Source organism: Natator depressus, chromosome 4 (genome assembly GCF_965152275.1).
Source record: "Natator depressus isolate rNatDep1 chromosome 4, rNatDep2.hap1, whole genome shotgun sequence".
Classification (NCBI taxonomy): Eukaryota; Metazoa; Chordata; order Testudines; family Cheloniidae; genus Natator; species Natator depressus.
This window is the reverse complement of record NC_134237.1, coordinates 128,205,614-128,225,855: the sequence shown is the minus strand read 5'-3', so window position 1 is coordinate 128,225,855 and position 20,242 is coordinate 128,205,614. Positions and strand designations below refer to the sequence as shown.

The window sequence follows — 20,242 nt, the reverse complement described above, 5'->3', positions numbered from 1 at the left end:
GGCTCTGTCAAATTACAACACTATTCATTTGCCTGTTTGCTCTGATCAGTTGACAAGATGACAAAACCAGAGAGAGAGAGAAGCAGAGTATTAAATTCAGAACATTTTGGCTGTTAGCTAATTTAAAAAAACACAACTAAGTCCACACAAGAAATCCACTTCCTGGACACTATGGTGCTAATAAGCGATGGTCACATAAACACCACCCTATACCGGAAACCTACTGACTGCTATTCCTACCTACATGCCTCCAGCTTTCATCCAGACCACACCACACGATCCATTGTCTACAGCCAAGCTCTACGATACAACCGCATTTGCTCCAACCCCTCACACAGAGACAAACACCTACAAGATCTCTATCAAGCATTCTTACAACTACAATACCCACCTGCTGAAGTGAAGAAACAGACTGACAGAGCCAGAAGAGTACCCAGAAGTTACCTACTGCACGACAGGCCCAACAAAGAAAATAACAGAACGCCACTAGCCATCACCTTCAGCCCCCAACTAAAACCTCTCCAACTCATCATCAAGGATCTACAACCTATCCTGAAAAATGATCCCTCACTCTCACAGATCTTGGGAGACAGGCCAGTCCTTGCTTACAGACAGCCCCCCAGCCTGAAACAAATACTCACCAGCAACCACACACCACACAACAGAACCACTAACCCAGGAACCTATCCTTGCAACAAAGCCCGTTGCCAACTGTGTCCACATATCTATTCAGGGGACACCATCATAGGGCCTAATCACATCAGCCACACTATCAGAGGCTCGTTCACCTGCACATCTACCAATGTGATATATGCCATCATGTGCCAGCAATGCCCCTCTGCCATGTACATTGGGCAAACTGAACAGTCTCTACGTAAAAGAATAAATGGACACAAATCAGACGTCAAGAATTATAACATTCAAAAACCAGTTGGAGAACACTTCAATCTCTTTGGTCACTCGATTACAGACCTAAAAGTTGCAATTCTTCAACAAACAAACTTAAAAACAGACTCCAACAAGAGACTGCTGAATTGGAATTAATTTGCAAACTGGATACAATTAACTTATGCTTGAATAGAGACTGGGCATGGATGGGTCATTACACAAAGTAAACTATTTCCCCATGTTTATTCCCCCCCCCCCTACACCCTACACTGTTCCTCAGACATTGTCAACTGCTGGAAATAGCCCACCTTGATTATCACTACCAAAGGTTTTTCCCCCCAGCTCTCCTGCTGGTAATAGCTCACCTTACCTGATCACTCTCATTACAGTATGTATGGTAACACCCATTGTTTCATGTTCTCTATGTATATAAATCTTCCCACTGTATTTTCCACTGAATGCATCCGATGAAGTGAGCTGTAGCTCACGAAAGCTTATGCTCAGATAAATTTGTTAGTCTCTAAGGTGCCACAAGTCCTCCTTTTCTTTTTGCGAATACAGACTCACACGGCTGCTACTCTGAAACCTAACTAAGGGTCAGATTCTTCTCTGAGTTAAGCTGGTATAAATTGGAAGAAAATCCATTGACTTTGGCTCCTTTGATGAAAACATTCAGATCAACATTCCGTCAAAAACTCTCCAGCCAGGAGGCCATTGTTTAGTTTCTGTGCGCTCTATTAACTTGCTAACACATGTATAGGGAAAGAGACACAAGTACCAGCCAGCAGTTGTCATGGCTAATGAGTTAGTTTCCCAGCACCACCAAGGCCACAGCAGCAAGTGCCTATGGAACAGTCATGTGCCATGAAGTAATAATATTTAGTGTTTCTCTGCTGGTCTTCATGCACTGATCTCAAAGTGTTCTACAGGAAAAGTCACTGTAGTTACAGATGGGGAAAACTGAGGCAGAGGTGAAGTAACTTGACCAAGTTCCCCCAAAGACTTCACAGACTTAATGTAACCTGAGTGAGCATTAACTCTTCCACAGCTACCCATGTGTGCCCCTGGGAGTGGTTGAGGACCCCACGGGAGGCCAGCCAGGGGAAACCTTGTCAGCATGATCCCAGTGGTTCAAGACTGTGGCAGAAAGGCAGACAGCCCTAGAACAAACAAAGAAGAAGAGTCCCCACCACGCCGATGCCCCTGACCTCCTGTGCATCCACCCAGGCTGTGCAGTGTTTGGGGGCAGAAGTGCTGCTTCTTTCAGAAGGGGCCCTGGCAACAGAATGGATTGGAGAAAGCTCTTTGAGAGGGTCCATGCACAGATTACTTTCACTCCCCATGGAAGGAGATGGTCAGACCCCAGGTATCCTCTCCCCAAAGCTGTCAATCCACCACCTATCACTAGCAGAATCCTCACACAAACTTCCTAAATGGACCCAGTTGCTGTTATGGATAATGGCATTTTTCAGCAAGATCTTTAATTGCTTAAATCTCATTCAACCTTAAAGCCTTTCCTATCTCACTTCTCTGCTCAGGGCTATTCCAGGTAACTCTAGGTGTGAACTCCCAGAATCTGTCCATGAATGTGCTGCAGGATCCAAACTACAGAAGGGCCAGAATGGCATGTACTGGAGACAGACTGAGAGCCACATTTATTAACATTTCAAGGAGGTTGGATTCAGCACTTTGGTTCAGTCCTTTAAAGAGAGAGGGGCCAGTTGTAAGAGTCAGCTCCAGATGCCCAGCCAAACTCTTCCACAGTCTGGAGCAGCTTGAATTGGGATTTTGGTTCAGACCCAACTCTAATCTAAATGCGGTAACTGCAGAGCTGAATAGCACCTTCCTGCACAAGCAGGGCCACCGAAATCAGTAACACTGCTTCTGAGGTAAGGTACTTCTCAGAATCTGGCTGCAACTTATCAATGATACAGACACAAACACTGGATGTTCACCTAAAGCTTATATTGATTATAAAAGCCCTAGCTGACATGTGAGCAATAATACTCGATTTCATCCATAGGAGCTGCATTCTCAGACCAGAGGCTGCACATGGCTCTCTCTCTACACCCTCTGCCCAGGGGCACAGGGAATGCACATTCATACAGAGCATCTGCTTTGCATATTTCTGCCTGAGTGGCATTTCCTTGCAATGCCGGGCAGATATAAAAGTTTTATTTATGCCTTAGATTCTCAGTGACTGTCAGACTTGGCGAATCAGAATGATTTCACAGACTCATTTGTTCTGGCTCCTAGTGCTGTGGATTCAGGGTAAGAACACCACCAGGGGAGTTATTAGATTAAGATAATAAATCTCTCAACTAGATTTAATCATCATAGATCTCTTCACCAAATCAACATTAATTCTTCTTCCTGTGAGATCACAAGGACATATTTCTAGTGGATGTAGACTTTAATGTAATTAACTGGTTCAACTGAAAATTAGTCAATAAATATTTGCAGTTTTCCTTTTTTAAATAGCATTTAATTTGATTCTCCTAATTTTTCTTATAATGTTTTTCCTCTCTCACCAGACTCCAATGGGCAGATCGTGATGACTCAGACTCCAGAATCCCTGGCAGTGTCTCCTGGAGACAGAGTCACCATCAACTGCAAAGCCAGTTCCAGTGTTAGCAGCAGCTACATGGCCTGATACCAACAGAAATCAGGGCAAGCTCCTAAGCTCCTTATCCACAGCACTTCCACCCATCCCTCTGGGATCCCAGACCGGTTCAGTGGCAGTGGGTCTGTCACCGACTTCACTTTTACAATCAGCAGGGTCGAGGTGGATGATGCTGGAGATTATTATTGTCAGCAGGGACAGAGCTTCCCTCTCAGTGATACAGACCAGTACAAAAACCTTTGTTCCATCTCTGTTACTCGATGTAACAGCTGTTTCCTACCCACTCCCAGAGCAGGCAAGCATGTGTCAGATTTTGGGCAACTTTTGAGAAACCACAAACCACAGTCTAATTTCATTTTCTCATTTCTACAGCTCCCAGCCTGCTGGAATTTACAGGCTCATTTATTACAATAAACTCAGCAGCTTCCCTTTTTCCACTCAAGTGTATGTAGTTCTTATCGGCTGGATCCAAGCTCCCACTATCCTTACAGTACAAGCCATATATCAGCTCACAAATGGTGACCACTGTTAAAAGTGTCCAGCAGGTACCTGCATGAGCAGAAACAGAAGATTGGTGCTTTCTTCCCTTGCAGCCCATACAAAGACTGAGGCCACATCTATACCAGAAAGCTTGTGTAGCCATTTTATGGGAACCTTTGTGAACCTGTGATCAGTGATAGTGACCAATGGCCTCCTTAAAACAAAGTATTTGTATTTAGCAGTTGGAACAAAGTATCAGAGAAACAAGGATTTTAAAAGAACAAAGAGATAGGATGTGCATTTTGACTAATCTAATCTTACATTTTACAACAAGCTAAATCAAACAGGCTAGCTTCTTAAATTACAGAACAAGAACTGAACCAACTCGTATTCCCTTAGTGCTTATCTACACATGGAGTTATTCCGGAATAGCTATTAATTATTAATAACTATTCTTGAATAACTATTAACTCAGAGTAACTATTCCTGAATAACTACATGAGTGAACAATCTTATTCTGGAATAAGTGAGTTCTGCTCCTGTGATGTTCCCTTGGTGTTATCTGAACCGGTGATCTGCTAGGTCCCTCCAATCCTTGACTCTGGAAGCCAGCCTTACCCTGCTCTGCTGTGACAACCCCCACTCCTGGGCTGTTCACGCACAGCCTGTGGCATGTAAGATGCTTGGATTGTGCAACCGAATGACACTAGCCAACATGTCCAGTCCCAGCACAACCCTAGGAACCTCCGTCTTGCAGTGTCCAGTTATGCCCACTGGACGCTGCAAGCTTATATGAGTTCATCAATTTAACAAAGAAATTGATATGTACCAGGCTTGTTATCCCAAGGGGAGACTCTGACACGCTTCAAACCAAATGCACTGCTTCAGGTAGAATAAACAAACAAATTTATTAACAACAACAAAAACTAGATTTTAAGTGGTTATAAGTCAAACCACAACAAGTCAGATTTGGTCAAATGAAACAAAAGCAAAATGCTTTCTAAGCTGATCTTAACACTTTCAGTACCCTTGCAAATGTAGATGCTTCTCACCACAGGCTGGCTGGTTGCCCTTCAGCCAGGCTCTCCCCTTTGATCAGCGCTTCAGTCGCTTGGTGGTGATATCTGTGGATGGAGGTGGAAGAGAGAGGAAGAGCATGGCAAACGTCTCTCCTTTTATCATGTTCTTTCTTCCCTCTTGACTTTGCGCCCCCCACCCCTTCAGAGTCAGGTGAGCATTACCTCATCACAGTCCCACACTGACCAAGTGAAGGGGGTTGACTATCTCAAGAGTCCAACAGATCCTTTGTTGCTGCCTAGGCCAGTGTCCTTTTTTCCTGTGAGGCTGGGTGGGTTTGTTCCATACATGCCCTGATGAGGTCTGAACGGCCCCTCTGTTCCAGGAGAGTTTTGCCTGGGCTTGTTTTAAGCCATGAGGACACATTTTCAGCCTCATAATTATATACATGAAATTACAACCTAAAACATTACTATAACAACAATGCTCAATGCATCATGAGCCTTCCGAAGACACCCAAAATGACAAACTTTGCATTAGATACCACACAATCATATTATAAGGATGAACATGGGGGTGTAGGGTATTCCCCTGAGGTACAGAACACCACACCTCCCCCCTTAGTTTACTGCAAAGGGTTAGTCACTATCTATCTCGAAGGCAGTTTGTGTTATAGTTCTCTTGGCATCCAGCCATTAAGGCCATGAGGCAGTGTGCCTCAGTTCCCCCCCACCCAGCAAACCGGGTTTGTTATGGTTTCTCCACTGTGGTAACCTTTAAGTCTGTTTACAGGTATTAATTGAAAATTAGCATCATCATAAGGTTTAACATCAGTGTCAAAATTCTTATCGCCAAAACTTAACATTAATACCCAAAATTTTATCACAGATGTGCGTTTACAAGTATCTTTATGATACCACACCCACTGTTCAGGTAGTGTAGTCTGAGGTGTCCTGATGGCAGGAGCACCCATAGGAAAAAAATGGTTGGGTGCTCAGAAGCCCCCCTACCAGAACCTCCCCCTAGCGCTTCCTGCCCTCTGGTGGGCCCCGCCGATCAGCACCTCCCACTCCCTCCCCATGCCTACCCCTGCCCCAGATCAGCTGTTTCCCGGTGCCAGGACTCAGGAGGTGCTGGGGGGAGGAGCGAGGGCGCAGCTTGCTCAGGGGAGGGGAAGAGGCAGGGCCGGGGTGGGAAGAAGCAGGGCGGGGTTGGGGTCTTGGCGGAACGAGTGGAGTGGGGGTGGACCTGGATGGAGCACCCCCCGGCAGATTAGAAACTCAGCGCCTGTGATTGGAACCATTTACCAAGGGTCATGCTGGGTTCTCACTGGAAATTTTAATCAAGCTGGCATGTTTTTCTAAATGATTTGCTCAAGTTCAAACAGGAATTAATTCAGGGAAGTGCTATGACCAGTGTTACTCAACAATTCAGACTAGATTACCACAATGGCACATTCTGGCCTTATAATCTATGAGTCCATATTACTTCTAATCCCACCCCCCCCCCCCACTCCATGCAGACTCCACTGGAGACATTGTGATGACTCAGACTCCAGAATCACTATCAGTGTGTCCAGGAGACCCAGACACGATCAACTGCAAAGCCAGTTCCAATGCTAACAGAATCAACAGAATGTGGCCTGGTATCAACAGACATTGCGATAAGCTGCTTCCTACCATGGTGCTTCCTACCATGCCTCTTGTGTCTCAGACCAGTTCAGTGAGTGGGTCTGGCACTGACAATACATATTCACAATCAGGAGGGTTGAAGCAGACGATGCTGGATTGTCAGCAAGGTTATAGCTCAACATAGTGATACAGATCAGTACAAAAAGCACTCTGCTTTCTTCAGTAACTGTAACTGCTGCTTCCTATGCAGAGTGACAGTACCAATGCAACTGCTGTCCTTTCATAAGGAAATGGGGCGTGTTGGGCTTTGGGCTCTTCTCCCAAAAGTCCTGTTTTCTCCCATCATTTTAAAGCTCTCACCATGGCATATGGGACAGACTACAATCAAGGTGGAGATTCATTACTTTACATATAGAGAGAGATCAACTGGTGTAAATCAGTGAAGTTAATTGAGCTATACTGATTTACACCAGCGGAGGATCAGTCCTATATAGTCACTGCTACTAAACTCTGTTGCTCTGCAAAGGTGCTCATTACATTGCAATCCTAGCGCTTTCTTAATGAGCTTGCAAAACGCAGAGAATATAGATTTATGCTCTACAAAGGAATAAACCAATAAATAAAACTCCAGAGCAGCAGAAATGTTAAAAGAAAATCAAAGCTAACCTTTAAAAAATACCTATTTCAGTATATTAATGTTTTTAAATGATGAAAAGAGAGGTTGTTCATATAGCAAGATTGTCTGGTTAGCAATTGTCTAAAAGAATTCCAGCATATCCTTATGTATCTTTATACACGTGAGCATTAGACCAAAATCTCTGCAAGCCTACATACACTGAAGTGAATACAATACCAGCAGCAGAGAATATGGCCCATCATATTGAACGTATTAATTCAAACCTTTCTGTTATCACTACAGAACATTCATATCCTGGCCACAAGATGGCAATACATACCCATGCTACTCTGGAGCATCTGAAATTTCAGATAAATAGTTTATAACAAAGTTAATGATAGCAACCTCACTCCACACATTTGGAAGGAATGCAGATAAATCAGTTCTTCTGTCCCCTCCCTCATCCGCTCTTCTCTTGATTATTGTCATATCCTGCTCCCAGCTTCCCCAACCACTCTGGATCCAGTCGCCGTGTGCTGGTGCAGGGGGCCTCACAGTGGACAGAGGTGTAATCTGACCTCGTTCCTTCATTGTCACTGAAAATGTCTGGTGCTAACAGGTACCTGAACAAGCTCCTACTCTGCTTCATTCAGATTCTGCCTCCTGTCCCTTGGGAATCCCAGACCAGTTCAGTTTTAGTGAGTCTGACCCTTACGACACTCCGACAATCAGTAGACTCAAAGCAGAGTTCACTATTGTCAGCATTACCATGGTCCCACTGCTTTCTGAAGCCTCTTTCCGTCATTGCTTAAAAAGAAGTTCTCAACTCACAAACTGCAAATCTCAATTCTCTGCTTCTGTTGAATGGAAAATATTCCATATTACTCTGTAAAACTTAGCCCAGCCTCCCAAGCTCTCTGTTAACTGTAAACAGTGAGAAGAGTTAGATTAATAGCAAAAAAAGATGGATACCAAACAAACACGCAGATTGTCTGTACGTGCCATTTCCTTTTTGACTTTTTTCTTAAAAGCCTCACTGTGCTTCTTGTAGCCCAATCAGCAACCCATTCCGTAACTGCCCAGCCCAGAACTTCGGGAGACCTCTTGGGTTTCCACGTGGTAGAACAGGTTGTGTGTAGTCAGTATGGGTGCTAGAGAAGTAGTTTATGTTCACACAACGCATAGTCAACCTGTGGAACTCTTTGCCAGACAATGTTATGAAGGTCAAGACTATAACAGGGTTCAAAAAAGAATTAGATAAGTGCATGGAGGATAGGTCCATCAATGGCTATTAGCCAGAATGGGCAGGGATGCAAAACCAAGCCCTGATGTCTCCCTCGCCTCTGTTTGCCAGAAGCTGGGAATGGGCGAGAGGGGATGGATTACTTGATGATTACCTGTTCTGTTCATTCCCTCTGAAGCACCTGGTATTGGCCACTGTTGGAAGACAGGATACTGGGCTAGATGGACCTTTGGTCTGACTCAGTATGGCCCGTTCTTATGCCCAGCAACCTCAGTAAAGCTTCCCTTCTATATCCATTCTGTTGTTCTCTACGCTGCTCTGTCACTTAGCAACACTATCCTATTACCAGTCTGTTCCCTAATAACCAAGGCCCAAAGCCATCTCTGAGTTAAGCTTTTATAAACTGGAAGTAAATCCATTGACTTTGTCTCCTTTGAGGACAACATAATGACATTCCATACTGTAATGATAGTAATGACATACTATCCAGCTAGAATAGCATCATTTAGTTTTTCATTCCTATTAACCTGTAAATACACGTAAAGGGGAAAACGTGTGCACCAAGTCATCATAGCTGATGAGTTAGAGGATGCCAGTACCTCCAGAAGCTGGTAGGTCTGTGCAGCGAAAGCGCACGGAACAGACATGTGCTATGAAGCAATAATACTTAGCACTTATCTACTGCTCTTCATCCACAGATTTCAAAGTGCTGTACAGTGCAGGGTCACCATTGTTATTGATGGGAAAACTGAGGCAGAGACCAGCAAAGCCAATTGGGAAAGCTCCCACAGCGAGCCCAGTGGCAGAACTCATTGTTCACCCAACTTGAATACCAGCAGAAAAGCCTTCAGTGAGACAATCATAGAAATGTAAGACTGGAAGGGACCTCGATAGGTCATCTAGTATTATCTAGACCATCCCTGACAGGTGTTTGTCTAACCTGTCCTTAAAAACTTCCAATGACAAAGATTCCACAATCTCCCTAGATAATTTGTTACGGTTCTTAACTATGCTTACTGTTAGGAAGTTCTTCCTAATATCTAACCTAAATCTCCCTTGCTGCAGTTTAAGCACATTACTTCTTGTCCTGTCCAATTTATCACCCTCCTCTTTATAACCCTAACTTTTTACATTCTTGAAGACTTATGTCCCCCCTCAGTCGTCTCTTGTCTAGACTAAACAAATCCAGTGTTTTCAATCTTTCCTGGTAGGTCATATTTCTGGACTTGTAATTATATTTGTAGCTCTCCTCTGTACTTTCTCCAATTTCTCCAGCTGGATGTGCTGATTCTTCCACAAGGGACCCCAGCAACAAAAGGGATGGGAGAAAGTTGTAGGAGAAGATCCTTGCAATTTTTCTTCCTCTCCTTCAGAAAAACTCTAGTTGTTTAAATCCCATTCAACTCTCAATTCCTTACAGCCCCTAATATCCTGCTTCTCTGTCCAGGTTTAATTATAACTACATCCGATGAAGTGAGCTGTAGCTCACAAAAGCTTAAGCTCAAATAAATTGGTTAGTCTCTAAGGTGCCACAAGTACTCCTTTTCTTTTTGCGAATACAGACTAACACGGCTGCTACTCTGATACATGAGATGAGTTACTGTGAAATTAAACATCCTTGTGAAGACCCTTCTGTGAATCTGCTGAAGGCCCAAGGCTCTGGTGAGACCAAGATACACATACTTGAGATCCACATCCATACTGGAGGTTGGTATGAGCACTCTGTTTAGGTCCTTGATAGGGCAAGTGAGCAATCATGAAAGTCACTTCCAGATGCTCAGACAAACTTGTCCATCGTTTGGAGCTCTTTGTATCTGGGATTTTGGTTCAGGAGCACTCTAATCTAAACTTTGCAAATATAGGACAAAGTTCTATTCTCCTTTGGCCTGAGCTATACTTAATACTTCTCACCAGCACAGCTATGCTACCATGGGTGTGATTTTTGACCAACATAGCTATGCTGCTAGAAGAACTAGTGTAGATGCAGATATGGAGGCTTAAAGTGTTTCTGCTGGTATAGAGTACGTCTCTTGGGGAACTGGTGTAAGCTGTGCTGGCAGAAGCTGCAACTACACTAGGACGGTTTGCCAGTATAGTTCAATCAGTGTAGCTATGCCTGCAAAACATTTATATAGACAAAGCCTAACTCACTGTGAAGAAGAGATTATGCTAATATGAAATTGTATAGAATCAGATGCTGTTAAAGGACAAGAGATGCCAAGTGGAGTATGATGGTGTATGTTGTGGGATGAAGATCAAGAAGAACATACACCATTAGGTGCACAGAGATATGGGGATTGGACCCCTGGATGGAACCTCCACTCAAACTGCCTGATTGGATCTTTGCAGGGATGTGAATTGGAAGGGTCATCAGGAGGCGGGAGGGAGAAGGGTGACAGAGGGTGGTGGACAGCTAGACAGTGGTCAGGAAGGGTAGCACTGATGGGCTCTTATAAGATTATGTTTTCTCACTAGAGTAGGACATAGAATGGTTCTCGAAAGCTACTGTTATTTTATTATAATGTTTATTCTGGTTAGTGGTCGTGGTTTTTCAAATCCAGAAGTTGGAAACCCTGAAGGGATTTGCAGGGCCCTAGAAACAGAGTTAGGAAAAGCAACCAGGATCACCCAACATTCACTGGCAAGTCTCCTGAGAGGAAGATCAGACAGGTAAAAGGGCTGCACGAACAACCCAGAGATGCAGGTGTTGAACAAGGTGTGTGTCTCGGAAGGGGCAGCAATGGCACTCATACTAAGTAGTATCTCAGCCCACAAGCAGTCCCACAGATATCAATAGAAGGACTTGCAAAGTAAGATACTCCACAAAGGAAGCTTCTCAGATTCTGGCTGAAAGTTACCAGTGATACAGACACACACACAGGGTACTGCATTAAAACATACCTTGATAACAAGAGCCATAGCCGACTTTATGTGTGCAATACTCAGTTCAATCAACAGAAGCTGCATTCTGAGACTGAGCTATACAAGGTCCTCTCTTTGCACTGGGGAACAGAGAATGGACATTTACACAGAGCAGCTGCTTTGCATATTTGCACCTGAGTGACATCTCCTTGCAATTCAGGGCACATATAAAGTGTTATTTCTTAGAGATTGTACCTTAGATTCTCACCATCTGTCAGACTAGAGGGACAAAAATGATTTCACAGACTCATCTCATCTGGCTCCTAGTGCTCTGGATTCAGGGTAACATCATCATCATGGGAAGTATTAGATGAAGAATCTCTCACCAAGACTTAATCATCATAGATTACTTCATCAAACATACATTAATTCTTCATCCCATGAGCTCACTGGAGATATCTGGAGATGTAATGGTCTCAAGTTGCAGTGGGGGAGGTTTAGGTTGGATATTAGGAAAAACTTTTTCACTAGGAGGGTGGTAAAGCACTGGAATGGGTTACCTATGGAGGTGGTGGAATCGCCTTCCTTTGAGATTTTTAAGGCCCAGCTTGACAAAGCCCTGGCTGGGATGATTTAGTTGGGGATTGGTCCTGCTTTGAGCAGGGGGTTGGACTAGATGACCTCCTGAGGTCCCTTCCAGCCCTGATATTCTGTGATTCTATGATCTCTCCAATAGACACAGATAATGCAACTAGATGGTTTAAATGAATATTAGACAGTAGATATTTGCAGATTTACTTTTATAATAGTATTTCATGTGATTTTTTTATTATATTTTTCCTCTCACCCAGATGCCTGGGGGCAGATCCTGATGACTCAGACTCCAGAATCCTTGGCAGTGTCTCCAGGAGACAGAGTCACCATCAACTGCAAAGCCAGTTCCAGTGTTAGTAGCTACATGGCCTGGTACCAACAGAAATCAGGACAGGCTCCTAAGCGCCTTATCTACAGTGCTTCCACCCGTCCCTCTGGGATCCCAGACCGGTTCAGTGGCAGCGGGTCTGGCACTGACTTCACTTTCACAATCAGCCGGGTAGAAGCTGATGATGCTGGAGATTATTATCATCAACAAGCTCAAAGCTCTCCCCTCACAGTGATACAGAGCAATGCAAAAACCTCCCTGCTTTCTTCAGCTTCAATTCCTCACTCTAACAGCTATTCCCTATAGACAGAAAAGGCATTGTTCCAACTGCTGCTGTGTCAGAGTGGTGAAGCGTCTGTCTGTTTCAGGCAGCTCACCCCGTTATCCATTCCTTCCTGTCATTTCTACAGCTCCCCCACACTGTAGTAGCACAAAGACTGGAATTTTTGCAGGGTAATTATTAATATCTTCCTTTTAACTACTGAAGAGTATTTGCTCTTACAGGCTGGATCCAATTTCCCACTAACTTTACAATATATGTCTAACATTTCAGATGACAAATGGCTACCACTGTATAAAGTATCCAGAAATTACTTGTGAAAGCAGAACGAGCAGAGTTGCTGTCTCCCTCCCCGTACAAGCCCCAAAGCAGTTAGCCTCCTTTCCCGAATATGGTGCATGCCCATAAGGCAGTTCACAGGTGGGACAGAGAAAAGGAGTGTCTACACTACAATTCCTGAGTCACTTCCGTATTCCAATAACCTACAGAATCTGGTCTAGATTTCAGACAATCTCAAATAGGAGAGGCAAAGTGCTGACTCCAGTTCCATTTTTAGCCTGCAGCAGTTACACCTTATCTGCTAGTCACTTAGCCCTGGGCAGCAGCACACAGCCTCAGTCCCATGGACCACGCTGCTGTTCTCGGCAGGGGTTTAGCTGTGGAGGCAGTCTCTCCAGGAAGTCTACTCAGGGCCCCATGCTGTAGCCATTACGTGAGCAACACTACCAGTGACATCAGTGGGAATTTTCATGGCCATAAGGACCAATGGGAGGCAAAGTGCTCTACAGGAAAGAGCCTAGTGTTAAATATCAAAAGCTTATGAGACTATTTCCCTTCCCTATTAAGTCGTTGTGCGCCCCTGAATACATCAGCTCTCTCTCTGCCTCGGTTTCCCCATCTTCTGAAACAAAGATCTCCCCTACTTACAATGTAAGCTGCTCTAGACAGGGACACCACACACTGCTAGCACTTATTTACTAATCAGTTGCTGGATAGAATTGATTAGCACCAAGCTTCTTTTCCACAGACATATAGAATTTGCCTTTTAAAAGGGAAAAGAAAATAGCCGATTAGACTAAAATAATGTTTCTGTAATACTGCTGATTTCATCAAAACAGATTAAATACTGGACTGAAGTAAAGGAGAAAATTAGAGCTGGCTGGGAATTTTCTGACAACAGTTTTTCGTTGACAATGTCAGTTCAGCAAAACCAAAACTTTTTGCGATATAGGTATAGATGAGGATGGGCAGGAAGGGCACAGATTGGGCTAATCAAGACCACCGCTGCTAACTGAGGATTTTCCCTTCTTGAAGCCCTCTTGCTTCTGGAGATATTCTGCCAAAGGGATCACACCATCTGTATCATCTGTGAGGAGATCTCCAGTATAAAGTGATATTAACCAGCGCTCCAGAAATAATATGCTGAGAATATTTACTCCCATTCATCCTTGAAAAATGTCATTTTAACAGAAAGGCTCTGGTACCCAGGAGCATCTGGCTGAAGTTGCCTATATCACTCAGGGCCCCTCTTTTTGTGCATGTTTATGGACCAGGTGTAAATTTTCATCCCTGAACCCAATTTGCATATTTCTCTTCTGCCTACCTCTCTGAGCTGCTACAAATGTTCCGTGTCCCTTGTTACAGTCTGTTGGTCAGTATCAGACCACTCAGGCGTATCAAGATGATCTCACAGGCTCAGCTCATCTGGCTGTTAGTGCTCTGGATCCAGGGTCAGGATTAAACTAAGAAGCAATCTGATGAATCAAAAGGACAATAATCAACTCAAAATTTTAAAAGATCTAGAAATGTTGTATACTGACCATAAACTATAGTCTACAATCAAAATCCATTTAGTTAGTAAGCGCTTTGTGGCAAGGACTGTCACCTATTATTTCTTTGTATGGTATCTGGCACAACTGGGCCCATACCGTTCAAGGCCTTTGAGATTACCAAAATATAAAAGTTATAGAATAAACAGTCACTGGATTACACTGAGTTTATGAACATGGTTATCTCAGCCTAACTGAGCTGTGCAGAGGGGTGAGTGCCCCAGGAGCCAGTGTCCCCCCAAAAGGGGAGCCAACTTAGGGGAGAGTCATTGCTGCAGCCAAGCAGGAGAAGCAAATAGGCAGGCATAGATACCCATCAGCACAAAGCAGGCAGGCTGCAGCTGAGTAGGCACGCCGAGCAGGCAGGCGGAGTGGCTGCTGCAGCTCGCGCACAGGGGCGGGGGTGGCTCAGCTGAGCCGTGCGGAGGGGTGAGTGCTCCCGGGAGCCAGCGTCCCCTCCAACTTAGGGGAGAGTTGCTGCCGAGCAGGCACGGACCCCTGCCTTAGAGTAAAAATACAAGCCAGATGCTTAATTACATCTCCAATAAATGGAGTTAAGAAGATGGAAATTAACAATTTCATAATGGTTAAATTTTAACTGCAGCACTAATAGAGCCAAACAGTCCCAACCAACAATGGGAGCCACTTATGTGTGTGAAAAAACATTTTCGATGATGAAATATGTGAAATCCAACTACAGATCGGCCTTGTCTGATGAACATTTACAATCAATTTTGAGGACAGGGAACACTAACTTTGAACCACAGCTAAATGCAATTTTGTCAGAAAAACATCAGTACCCTACTTCTCAGGAATTCTAAAATAATATTTTTTTATTTTTGAATATGCATATTTGAATGATACAAATGTGAGTTTTTAGAACTAAAATAAAAAAAAAATAAAGTGAAATGATTTCTAATGTATTGACCAATATTGTGTGATTTCACAATACCTGCATCGGTTAACTTTTACACCTGATTTAGAATTTAATGCAGCACTGACACAGAGTCGAGTAGTGTTGTTTTTTTAATGATTTTGCATATATTTAATTTCTTTCACAGTCACTTCGGCCTGCGAAGCCCCTTCAAAAATCTAATATGGCCCTCGTCTCATAAAGTTTGGAAACCCCTGATCTGCATGGTCATATTTTAATCAGATAACATCACAGTGCTATGTTTCTAAATCACTTAAAAGACATTGAAAAATCAGAAGTGTATTCACTTCCATTATCTATTCTTTTAACAGGTCAAAACATAAGAATGTCCATACTGGGTCAGCCTAGTGGTCCATCGAACCTAGGATCCTGTCTTCTGATAGTGGAAGGTAAATTAACCTTTCAGGACAAGAAGTTATTCGTTTAACATGTTTTTCACACTACCGAGTGTCATTATTGACAGGTATTTTTTTGGTGGGGTTAGGAGCATTTGGTGTGTTTGTGCACAAAGTACAGTATTTCTTTGCCGTGAGCTCTACCCACCTATGCCCCACACAGGACATGGCCATTTACAGAGCAGCTGAGTTGCATATCTAACCTCCTTAAACAAGAAGCTAAACTTCCCCACAACTGACACAAGATGGCCATATTCAACTCTCTTTCCAGTGGTAGCTGAGAGCTCCGTGTTTTTGAAAAGGAGGCCAGACAGTTTAAGGGCTGAAATATGGATTTAGGAGTCTAACTCTAAATCTCCAGGAATAATAATCATGGTCTAGTTATTTAATGTTAAACAGAACACAGGGAGCACTGCCACAGGGCTCCCAAACCATTTCATGGAACACTAACCTATTCCTATACACTGTTACCTTTGGGATTTTAAGGGCAAAATAGGAGATTCAGGATTAAGGTTCCCACAACACTGTGCATAACAATACGGTCTCTGAGGTAATGACTAATAAACCCAGTAGGGAGTAGTAGGAAAGGGAAGATTAGGCCCCTGTGCAGATCCCCTGATGCATGGAGATCACACCACTGATAGGAATCTCCTCAAAAAGAAGCTATTAGAACCATTTAAATGTTAACAAGCAGCTGAGCAACACTGATGAGCTGAGAGCATCTTTTCCCATTCCACCCTGACAAATGCCATTTCAACACAAAGTGAGGAACAGGAACTGCAACCTAATATGGATTTGTTCAACAAAATAGGGTCTTGAGCAAGATAGGTACCTCTAGCCGCCACCTTCACTATCATCAGAATTGCCATTTGAACACAAATTGAGGATGCTGCCCCAGGGTCCATAAGGTTGAACTTGCCGATTTCATCCATGGCCCCTTTTACTTCCCTTTTTCTGCATGTTTTTAGCTCACATGGACATTTCCATCTCTGAACTAAGTTTGCATATCTCACACCCAAAGTAACACTCTCTGCAGCTCTCAGCCCTTATAAATGTTCCATTTCATTGGTTACAGTTTGTTGATCAGCACTGTGTCAGTCAGACGTAGCAAGATGATCGCTCAGGTTCAGTTGATCTGGCTGTTAGTGCTCTGGACCCAAGGTAAGAATCAAATGAAGGGGGCACTGGATAATTTAAGTCACAATGATCCACAGAAAAATTTAAGAGCTCTAGAATTTTTTATTATTGATCTGTAAACATTCCTCACTTAGTGACAGTAACTTCTGAAATGCTGGTCTTCTAACGACAATTAAGAGAAAAAACAGATTTGAGAAAAATACAAACAGTTGGAAACTATGTGGAATAAAAGAACCACGTCAAACTTCTTATTAATGTTATTCTCAGAAGATGAACTACCAGATGTATGGAAAGACGCACAAGGGAATACTTATCAAGACAAAATACTGGGTATTTGGATTATCTATACTATTGAGAGATACACCAAATATACAGAGTACACAGAGAGATAGAAACACTATGTAGAGAGAGACTATGCATGTTCATACTAATTTATATTCTGTTTCTTAATTCAGAGTCCAGTGGGCAGATTGTGCTGACTCAGACTCCAGAGTCCCTGGCAGTGTCTCCAGGAGACAGAGTCACCATCCACTGCAAAGCCAGTTCAAGTCTCACCAGTGGTAGCTATCACTTACTAGCCTGGTACCAACAGAAATCAGGACAAGCTCCAAAGCTCCTCATCTATGATGCTTCCAACCGTGCCTCTGGGATCCCAGACCGGTTCAGCGGCAGTGGCTCTGGCACTGATTATACTCTCACAATCAGCAGAGTTGAAGCTGAAGATGCTGGAGATTACTATTGTCAGCAGTATAAAAGCTCACCTCTCACAGTGATACAGACCAATACAAAAACTTCCCCATCCTGTCCCTTTCATTCTAACAGCTGCTTCCCATACATAATTGCTAGATTTCAGACAGCATTTTGGCAGTCTTACAACACCAGGCCGAGCCCCCTGCTCCCACTGCTGATCTTTCTATAATACTTTTGTCTCTTTCCTACACCAGTGCCCCACTCCTGAAACTAGTGCTGAGTCTCTGCCGAGCAGATGTTTGGTCCTTTCAAGTCAGCTTCTCAGCATAAGAGAAATTAGTGATGTTGACTTTAAGAATACTAAGCTAAACTTGTTTTATTTACTCACATACACCAGTTCTGAAACTGAGGTGATTAAAAACAGCAAGCAGGCAAACCTCTCTATCAGAATCTCATCCCAGTGCACATGTCCCAGGGAGCAAATCTGCCTCAAGAATTTAATCAGAGACTAAGACAGAGAGCAACCTTCCTGCTGCTGCTCACACAGCTACCTTTCCTCAGTGCCCTGCGTAACCCAAACTAACAATAACCCAACTTGGACTTCCCAAAAGGGAACATCTGCTCACACATTAAGAATATACTTGGAGGACTCTGTGTAACAGCATCACTTAGAGACACAAAGACAGTTGTAAGATGTGATCAATTATTTTGCTTCCGGGAAAGCTTTTTGATACTCACATGACCATAGTCACTTTTGACCATCCTGCACCAAACAGTTCAGTGGATGCAAAACAGTTGCTGGGTTTGGTACAAATCAGCTCTAGTAGCTAATAAAACCTAGAAATGATCTAAGTTGAGACACATCCCCTGATGGTGGCACTTCCAGGACCGCTTTAATCTTCTTCTGAGGTTTAGGCAGAACTTGTGCATCAATAATGTGCCTACGATAAGCTATTGAGTCCTTGACAAATTTGTATTTTATGCGATTGGCTCATAAGTCATAACCCAGATTCTTCTATACATTTTAATACCCTTTTCAGGGTTTCCAGATGTTCTGCATCACTTTAAAATATCCACATATTCTTACGGCACCACTTTCTTCTTCTTTTTTTCCCCTCTATTTTTGTTTACTGTTGGAATGAGAGGAGCTCCCAACTCGCTCCAGGCCACTTTTTAAAGTCTGCAGCATCTTAATAGATTTCCAAGCCAGGAGAACCCTATGTAAACATTCACAGCCCCACAGGGCCAGTCCCCCCTTCTCAATGACATACAAGTCTAAAAAAGCATTGCTTATTGTTATACTCCACTTCACTTGCATCACTCCAGTGGGCACTATCTTTGCTCCTGCATGTTTTTAGCAACATCGGTGTCTCCCTCAATATGGTATTTTTCAAAATTTCCTGAGTGTGAGACAATGGACACTGCGGGCCTGTGTCCAATTCCATATTGAGCATTTTTCCCGTCACCCGCAGGGTCAACCAGATCGCTGACTGGCCATTTCTCCTCACGCTAGGTGTATCCAGGCTGGCTACCCCACTCTCGCACTGTGTGTCACTACTGTCTCTGTCCACAGAATATACACTGATATTCCTTTATCTATACCCAATACTCTTTCTTATTTCTCTCAGCGAGCCAAACCGCTTGGCTATGCCCTTTTTTATTACAGTGTCAGGCATGTTTAAATCAGCAGTCACGGGGAGTGTGGAACACTTTTCCACACCCATAACATGGGTCTGTCTGCTGAGTGGACCACCTCTTGCCTGAGTTTCTACTTCTGTTTTAGCTCCCATGCCACACTTTCCATTGCTAGTCCAATTTCTACTGAGCCTTTAAAAGTCAGATTTTCCTCAGTTAGAAGCCTCTTCTGTTTGCTTTCATTAAGCAATCCACACACAGTTTTCTCTTAGGGCCTTGTTAAGCCCATCTTTAAAAGCACAGTCTTATGACAATCTCTTTTAACCCTGTCACCAAGGAGGAAATAGATTCACATGCAAGCTGATTTCACTTGTGAAATCTGAACCTCTCTGCTATAATCAGTGCTTTGGATACCACGTAGTCTTGAGCCATTCACACTCTCTTGAAGGGTTTTGCTTGCGGGCTCCTTGGGGCGATCAAACTGCGTACAAATCTGTATGACAGATTAGTACTGTACTATTCCATTTGCTTTGCTCTGTGAATCAGTGGCTTCGTGTACAGACTCGCAGTGTTTGTGCACCTGCTGCTCTCCATATGGGGACAGTGCTAGGGTCAGACTTCAGGCACCACTCAGCTGCTTTCTTTTGACTTAATCTTCACAGTCATTTCCCCCGCAGGGGGAGTATAGTCTAACCACTGCTAGGACAGGATGGAAACATTCTTCTTTCATTCTTACGTAACAGTAAGGAAGATTTGATGGTTTAGATAAAGTCAGAACACGCAACAGGGAAGGCTTTTCCTGGGGGTTACAGCAAAATCTGCGACCAGTCTCTACCACACCACACGTGGCAAATAAGCTTACATCCCTCACATACTGTTCTTGTGTCTTCTATATACTGCTCATCAAATTACAACACTATTCATTTGCCTGTCTGCTCCGATCAGCTGACAAGATGACAAAACCAGAGAGAAAGCAGAGTGTATTAAATTCAAAACATTTTGGCTGTTAGCTAATTTAAAAAAATACAACTAAGGGTCAGATTCTTCTCTGAATTAAGCT

The 20,242-nt window shown here is 43.4% G+C and overlaps 1 protein-coding gene across 1 annotated transcript; it reads left to right on the top strand.

The window, feature by feature from the left end:
• Window positions 1–11,677: 11,677 nt before the first annotated feature.
• Window positions 11,678–19,546, top strand: LOC141986985 (uncharacterized). Its single transcript, XM_074952074.1, has 6 exons — window positions 11,678–11,702; window positions 12,212–12,513; window positions 14,207–14,292; window positions 16,796–16,881; window positions 17,313–17,621; window positions 19,494–19,546. The coding sequence occupies exons 2-6, from the start codon at window positions 12,232–12,234 to the stop codon at window positions 19,544–19,546; spliced, it is 816 nt and encodes a 271-aa protein (XP_074808175.1). The 5' UTR covers window positions 11,678–11,702; window positions 12,212–12,231.
• The last annotated feature ends 696 nt before the right edge of the window (window positions 19,547–20,242 follow it).

Bases quoted from the DNA above. Each gene is read 5' to 3' on its own strand.
- LOC141986985 (XM_074952074.1), top strand. From the start codon at position 12,232: ATGACTCAGACTCCAGAATCCTTGGCAGTGTCTCCAGGAGACAGAGTC. The intron at 12,514-14,206 runs GTGATACAGAGC...CCCTTGTTACAG, and splicing joins CTCAAAGCTCTCCCCTCACA to TCTGTTGGTCAGTATCAGAC. The intron at 16,882-17,312 runs GTAAGAATCAAA...TTCTTAATTCAG, and splicing joins GTTAGTGCTCTGGACCCAAG to AGTCCAGTGGGCAGATTGTG.